This window comes from Oncorhynchus mykiss, chromosome 28, assembly GCF_057628025.1.
Source record: "Oncorhynchus mykiss isolate SJ-2025 chromosome 28, ASM5762802v1, whole genome shotgun sequence".
In the NCBI taxonomy this organism is placed as follows: Eukaryota; Metazoa; Chordata; class Actinopteri; order Salmoniformes; family Salmonidae; genus Oncorhynchus; species Oncorhynchus mykiss.
In genome coordinates this window covers 24,541,346-24,549,618 of record NC_143049.1, presented here as the reverse complement: position 1 = coordinate 24,549,618, position 8,273 = coordinate 24,541,346, and the positions used below count along the sequence as shown (strand labels likewise).

At 41.1% G+C, this 8,273-nt stretch overlaps 1 protein-coding gene across 3 annotated transcripts in view; it reads left to right on the top strand.

The window, feature by feature from the left end:
• Positions 1-702: 702 nt before the first annotated feature.
• LOC110508771 (extended synaptotagmin-2-B) overlaps positions 703-8,273 on the top strand; it is a 50,894-nt gene continuing 43,323 nt past the window's right edge. For all 3 annotated transcript variants that reach the window (XM_021589576.3, XM_021589575.3, XM_021589573.3), the window contains exons 1-2: positions 703-903; positions 1,220-1,640. In XM_021589576.3, the coding sequence (XP_021445251.1) occupies positions 1,227-1,640 (414 nt within the window). In that variant the 5' untranslated portion in view covers positions 703-903; positions 1,220-1,226. The remainder of the gene's footprint in view (positions 904-1,219; positions 1,641-8,273) is intronic.

Below are 8,273 nucleotides of genomic sequence, written 5' to 3'. Positions count from 1 at the left end.
CAGTCCTATGAGGGCTCTATTCAGGATGTCGATACCTATACTCTATCAGCTTCCATGTATGGTTAATGTAGCTGGAGATGTATACATTGTCATTTCAACATTCGAAGACCATCAGATTCTTTGACATATTGTATCATACTCTACCATTCAGGGACTGCTGTCCTGTCAACTATTTGAACTGATAGCCTATTCAAAATATCCATAATGGCATAGGCAATGGACTTTGTAGTGATACTATCACAGGGTCACTATATTGTAGCCTAGATCATTGGAATCTATCATTCTAATAATTTCAGTATTATCTGTTCCAACCATTATTATCCATGCAACTTACCAACTGGTAATTGGTACATTCAATAGTGCTTAGTTATAGGCTACAGCACAGTATCAAGTCTCTATTGGCATCTAGTGGACAAAATACCTTAGTACATTGTTTTGTGCACGGTGTAATCATAGATGGCAGGTACAGTACACAGTAAAAAGCCACTGCTGCATCCCATACTCTCTACTAGTTGTACTACCATACTTTTATAGCAACCCTAAATATTTGATGCTGGAAAATAGATTATTAGACTATTCTGTATGGTTCAGAATAATAATGAATTGCGCTGTACGAGTGTGCACGAGCCAAGTATCCACGAGATGGCGCTTGGAAATCCTATTTTCAAAAATCCCTCCCTGTGTTTGACCTATCTTGACAATGACAATTTCCTGTTCGAAAAATTAGAAGGGGGCTGGTCATATTGTGTTGTGTGCGTGGAGAAGAGAAACGCACTCGAAAGCAGGATGTGGTGAAGGGATTATTGGGCTACATTGGAAACTAAACCAGTCGAAGGAACCCATGCAGTGTACGGGACTGGTACACTGAATTCAAAGGATTACGGATGTCGAATACAGAAACGGGTGAGGAAGAGTATTTATGTTATTTAATAAAAAAGGTTAACACAAGTTTGGCGAAATAGCGGTTAATTTGCGACTGTTAGGAAACTCCTTCATAAACCACGATGCAGATTGACAGGTCGCTGAGCCCTTCGCTCTGAACTAACTACTATGATTACATCAATCATAATTATTCCAGCGGCTGTGGTTGCAACATTTTCACAGACATTAACGTTTGTCATCGTGTTGTTGTTCCATTGTAGAATATACATTGTGTATGTAAAATGTTTTCTGTCTGTGTCGCTTATTCTGCTCTCTCTATTCTGAAACTTATTTGTAGAGTGGAAATGAGAAGAGCGGCAGCGGCAAACAGTGGAGCTCAAGGGGCGGATTCTGGAAAGACAATTTCCACAGGACCAACAACAGCCAAGGAAAATGGACCGACAACTCCGAGCCCTCCAGTCAGCCCTACGACCTCAATCGCCCCGGTGGATCTGGGAGATGAGCCACAGTCCTCCGTCACAGACGCCACTCGGATGTGGATGAAATTTGCCAAGACCTTCATCGTTATTCTTCCCATTTATGTTTTGGGATATTTTGAGTTCAGCTTCAGTTGGGTTCTAATAGGACTTGCCATCTTTTTCTGGTGGAGAAGAAATCAAGGGCATAAAAACAACAGACTGACCCGTGCCTTAGCGTTCTTGGAGCATGAAGAGAAAACTGTCAAACAACATTTGTCGACCTCTGAGTTGCCACCATGGGTAAGAATGACATTGTTTTGTTTTATTGAGTTAAACATTTTAAAGCTTCTAACATAGCTAACAACTTTTTTCCTGGTCAGGTGTTACAGATGAATAGTATTGTCAATGGTATCCCCCCATCCAGATTAGTGTTGCTAATCAACTTGATTGTTTCACAACTTCAAACAGCAGTTCATTTTCCCCACATCACTGTGGTTGACAGTATACTGCTCAACAGCCCTCATGGACAGTCGAATTGTAAACGGTCCATATAGCCCATGGCAATCAGAGTAGCTATCTAGATCTGTACTGACCCCTGTACCTGCTTTGTCAGAGTAGTTCTGAGATCCTTCTGAGGATGGCCTGGTTTACGTTACACTATAAGGGAGGGAGGAGATTATGGCTGAACTCCAAAAGATTGAGCTTCGGCAATATATCAATCAAGCAACAGTATGACACTAAGAGGTGATCCACAGCTCCTTTTAACTGGCTTAAGTAAAAAATAAAAATGTTTTATGCTCAAAATTTGTCACATGCATCATAAACGAAAGGTGTAGACTAACAGTGAATAGAAAGATACAATTAAAAAGTGACACATGGCTATATATACAGGGAGTAGGATTACTGAGTCGATGTGCAGGGGTACGAGGTAATTGAGGTAGCTATGCACATACAGTGCCTTGCCAAAGTATTTGGACCACTTGGATTTTTTCACATTTTGTGTTAAAAAGTGGGATTCAAATTGATTTAATTGTCATTTTTTTGTCAACAATTTACGCAAAATACTCTGTCAAAGTGGAAGATATATATGAGATGAATAAAAATGAAATAACTAAAATATAATTGTTGCATAAGTATTCAGCTACCCGTGTCAATACATGTTAGAATCACCTTTGGCATTGATCAGCTGTAAGCCTTCTTAGGTGTCTAGAAGAGCTTTGCACACCTGGATTGTGTAATATTTGTCCTTATTCCCCCCCCCCCCCCCCCCCCCCCCCCTCAATTCTTCAAGCTCTGTCAAGATGTTGGGGATTTTCAAACAGATTTAAGTCAAAACTGTAACTTGGCCACTGTCTTCTTGGTAAGCAACTTCAGTGAAGATTTGTCCTTGTGTTGTAGGTTATTGTCCTGCTGAAAGATTAATTCCTCTCCCAGTCCCTGGTATAAAGCAGGTTTTCTTCAAGGATTTTGCCTGTGTTTAGCTCTTTCTTTTTATTCTGCAAAAACTCTCCAGTATTTGCCGATGTCAAGCATACCCATACTGTACCATGTCAAGCATACCCATACTGTACCATGTCAAGCAGCCACCACCATGCATGGAAATAAGGAGGCAGTTACTCAGTGATGTGTTGGATTTGCCCTCAAACATAAGGTTTTGCATTTAGGCCAAAAAGTGTATTCCTTTGCTGTGTTTTATTTAAAATAATTCACTATTACTTTAGTGCCTTGATGCATACAAGATGCATGTTTTGGAATATTTTTTATTCTGAATATTTCTATTTTGTGCAGTCACTACAGTGTTATTTATCCATCCTCAGTTTTTTCCCATCACAGCCATTGAACTCGAGCTGTTTTAAAATCACCAATAGTCTCATGGTAACATAACTGAACAGTTCCTGTCCTGCAGCTCAGTTCAGAAGTAAGACTATCTTTCATGTGTCTGGGTGGTTTAATACATCATCCACAGCATCATTAACTTGATCATGCTTAAAGAGATATTCATTGTCTGATTTGTTTTTGTTACCCATCTACCAATCACTTGTCTTTGAGGCTTTTGAAAAGCTCCCTGGTCTTTGTAGTTGAATCTGGGCTTGAAATTCAATACTTGACACCTTACAGATGTTCTATGTATGGGGGACAGAGGAAGGGTTAGTCATTCAAAAATCTTGACAACCACAATTATTTCACACATTGATTCCATGTAACTTATTATGTGATTTGTTAAGCCACATTTTACTCCTGAATGAATTTAGGGTTGCCTAAACAAAGGGTCTGAATACTTATGCAGTGTGTGCGTGCGCACGCTAGGGCTCTGATAGGCTATGTGATCTGATGGGATTATTACTCTCTATTCTCCCGAACCCACCTAATTTATTCAGGTATTCCTATGCCCTGTAATGGGTACTTATTGTAGATCTGACAAGTTTTGACATTTCACTCTAAGCTAGGGCAAGTACAGGCAGCTTTGGTTAAGTATATAGCACAATCAATTCCAGACACAACTTCTTGGTTATTGTCAGAAACCTGCTCCAGAGTCTGCCGTTTAAAAAGTCAGTAGTAAGAAACCAGCACTGTCTGTCAGGAGTGGTGGCATGGATTGTGATGTGATCCACGATACAATTGTTGGAACTTTATTTTAAAAATGCAGCAGGCCTTGGTGTTGGTGAGCCATGCCCTCTGACTGTGTCCAAAATGGCACCCTATTCCCTACATAGTGCACTACATTTAACCAGAGTCCTATAGGCCCTGTGCATTACAAAAAAGGGAATAAGGTGCCACTTGGGACACAAGCATGCTAGTTGTTTCAGCAAATATGCCTGGAATGTGTTAGTTTTGTGGACTGTTTTGTTAAAACAATTTGACAAAGAAGCACACACTTCCCAAGAACTGTATTTTCTGCCTAGAAGGCCAGCATCCTGGAGTCACCTCTTCACTATTGACATTGAGACTGGTTTTGCGGGTACTATTTAATGAAGCTGCCAGTTGAGGACTTGTGAGGCGTCTGTTTCTCAAACTAGACACACTAATGTACTTGTCCTCTTGCTTAGTTGTGCACCGGGGCCTCCCACTCCTCTTTCTATTCTGGTTAGGGCCAGTTTGTGCTGTTCTGTGAAGGGAGTAGTACATAGTGTTGTATGAGATCTTCAGTTTCTTGGCAATTTCTCACATGGAATAGCCTTCATTTCTCAGAACAAGAATAGACTGACGAGTTTCAAAAGAAAGTCTTTGTTTCTGGCCATTTTTGAGCCTGTAATCAAACCCACAAATGCTGATGCTCCAGATACTTAACCAGTCTAAAGAAGGCCAGTTTTATTGCTGCTTTAATCAGGACATCAGTTTCAGCTGTGCTAACACAATTGCAAAATGGTTTTCTAATGATCAATTAGCCTTTTAAAATGATAAACTTGGATTAGCTAACACAACGTGCCATTGGAACACAGGAGTGATGGTTGCTGATGACGGGCCTCTGTACGCCTATGTAGATATTCCATTTAAAAATCAGCCATTTCCAGCTACAATAGTCATTTGCAACATTAACAATGTCTACACTGTATTTCTGATCAATTTGATGTTATTTTAATGGACGAAAAAAGTGGTTTTCTTTAAAAAAAAAAGGACATTTCTAAGTGACCCCAAACTAAATGGTAGTGTATATGTACAGTACATTTGAATGTCATGTTAACATATTATAATATTGCTATTATACTATGAAGCTTTATGTTATCATATTATGTTATCCTTCTGTGAACATAAGGCACAAAAGCAATGCAGGTAGTAGTTGGCAATCTTAAGATTGGCAAATTAGATTTCTGTCTTCACTAAACAATATGTTAAGATGATGTACACTGCACTCGAAGTTTGAGACCTTCTAAAAGACAGACGATTGATATTTGAGGGCAGAGCTCAGGTCAGTATAAATCCGGTCATGACTGGCCTGTCTGTCCCTGGTTACTGGGCCTCAGTTCTTTTACAACAGGATCGCTGGACTGTAATTAGGTCAAACTGTCAAGGAGAAAAAAACCGTTAAAGTGTAGCAAAATGCATCCTCCAAAATATAGGTCTAGTCCAGCGTTTCCCAAACTCTGTACTCGGGACCCCAAAGGGTGCAAATAATTCAAGTTGGATGGTAATTTGAATCATCTTTGTAGTGCTAGGGCAAAAACCAAAACATCCACCACTTGGGGTTCCGTGTACCAAGTTTGGGAAACACTGGTCTAGTCAAATGGTCTATATGGAGTAGAGGTTTCTCTCGTTCTGTTATGCTCTCTAATGGTGTGTCATAATGGCCATGGATGGGGTCTCCCTCAGTGATGTGCCAAAGGGTGGGCCAATCAGTCCAGTGGAATGTAAAAAAAAAAATATATATATTAAATAATTGTGTGTCGAACAGAGAGCCTTGTGCTTCTGTGCTCTGCCTCTGACTACAGGGAGAATAGGCCTTGTTTGATTCTTTCAAATATCCAGGTCCTGTGCTGTTTTATGACCGTGACTTCCTTCAGTCTCATGGGAGCAATGACTGTTGAACAGAGCATTGTGCTCTTGAGTTCTGCCTCTGACTAAAGGGAGTAGAGAATAAGCCCTGTTTAACTCGTTCAAACCTGCAGTCGTGTTCAAACAGAAGTTGTGTACTGCTGTTGCATATGACCCAGACCCCCTCCACACACAGTCTCCTCTCATGGGAGTGATGAGACTGTCAGGGACTTTGGAGAAAAGGACAGTCCAGTCATCAGTGCTCGCTCACTGGATAATGTGACTGTGACGAGTTTATGGATGACGTCGGGAGAACACACTCAGCAAAATAGAGAGCTCTGACGGAAGCATCTCAAAGCTTTTACAGGCTTGAATTTGAGTTGATAACAGATAGATATTTGTATCACATTTCAAACGATCCAGTAGGTCTATCATGTTCTATTTGCTAGGCCTGTATTGTTAGCTTGTGGCACTGTGCTTTGTGACTTACCAAGAGCAGAGGTGTGTCACACACACTGTCTTCTAAGCAGGCAGGCAAATCAGTAACTTAAGCAACAAATGAAAGTTTGTCACTGAAGTGGAAGGGAGGACACTTAGACCTATGTGAAGTTAGTTTTACAAGGGGATTTAGATCCTTGTTAAATTAGCTATTTTACTATCTATCGTAAGCTTAAATCCCTTTCCTGGGTTGTCTGTATACAGCACAGTGCATTCGGGGAAGTATTCAGACCCCTTTACTTTTTCCACATTTTGTTACCTTAGTGCCTTATTCTAAAATTGATTTAAATTACAGTATCCCCCATTTTTGAAAATGTATACAAAATAATTAACTAAAATACCATGTCTACATAAATATTCAGACCCTTTGCTATGAGACTTGAAATTGAGATCAGGTGCATCCTGTTTCCATTGATCATCCTTGAGATGTTTCTACAACTTGATTGGAGTCCACCTGTGGTAAATTCAATTGATTGGACGTGATTTGGAAAGGCACACACCTGTCTATAAAAGGTCCCACAGTTGACTGCATGTCAGATCAAAAACCAAGCCATGAGTTCGAAGGAATTGTCCATAGAGCTCCGAGACAGGATTGTGTCGAGGCACAGTTTTGGGAAAAGGACAAAAAAATGCCTGCAGCATTGAAGTCCAGTGGCCTTCATCCATCCTTCCTTCCTTTATTAGAAAAAGTTTGGAACCACCAAGACTCTTCCTGTACAATCAGGGGAGAAGGTCCTTGGTCAGGGAGGTGACCAAGAACCCGATGGTCACTCTGACAGAGCTCCAGAGTTCCTCTGTGGAGATGGGAGAACCTTCTAGAAGGACAACCATCTGTGCAGCACTCCACCAATCAGGTTTTTATGGTAGAGTGGCCAGACATAAGCTATTCCTCAAAAAAAGGCACATGACAGCCAGGCTCCCGTGTGGCGCAACGGTCGAAGGCACTGCATCTCAGTGCTAGAGGTGTCACTACAGACCCTGGTTCGATTCCAGGCTGTATCACAACCGGCCATGATTGGGAGTCCCATAGGGGTTAGGGTTTGTAAATAAGAATTTGTTCTTAACTGACTTACCTGGTTAAATAAATAAAACAGCCCGCTTGGAGTTTGCCAAAAGGCACCTAAAGGACTCTCAGACCATGAGAAACAAGATTATCTGGTCTGATGAAAACAAGATTGAGCTTTTTGGCCTGAATGCCAAGTGTTACGTCTGGAAGAAACCTGGCACCATCCCTATGGTGGTAGTAATATCATGCTGTGGGGATGTTTTTCAGTGGCAGGGACTGGGAAACTAGTCAGGATCGAGGGAAAGATGAATGGAGCAAAGTACAGAGAGATCCTTGAATCTGCTCAGAACCTCCGACTGGGGCACAGATTCACCCTCCAACAGAACAACGCAGGAGTGGCTTCGGGACAAGTCTCTGAACGTCCAGCCAGAGCCCGGACTTGAACCCTATCGAACGTCTTTGGAGAGACCTGAAAATAGCTGTGCAGTGACGCTCCCTATCCAACCTGACAGAGCTTGATAGGATCTGCGGAGAAGAATGTGAGAAACTCTCCAAATACAGGTGTGCCAAGCTTGCAGCATCATACCCGAGGTTGTAATCGCTGCCAAAGGTGCTTCATCAAAGTTCAGAGTAAAGGGTCTGAATACTAATGTAAATGTGTTATTTCAGTTTTTTATTTGTAATAAATGTGCTAAAATGTCTAAAACCCTATTTTTGCTATGTCATTATCGGGTATTGTATGGTGATTGATTGGGGGGGGGGGAACTATTTAATAAATGTTAGAATAAGGCTGTAATGTAACAATGTGGAAAAAGTCAAGGGGTCTGAATACTTTCCGAATGCATTGTTATGTTGTGTGTGTGATCTAGTTCTACTCCTGTTGCTCTAATGGCACGGTATGGCACATACTGGGCAATTCCACTGAGACTCAGATTTTTCACTCTAAAATGTTTGCTAAA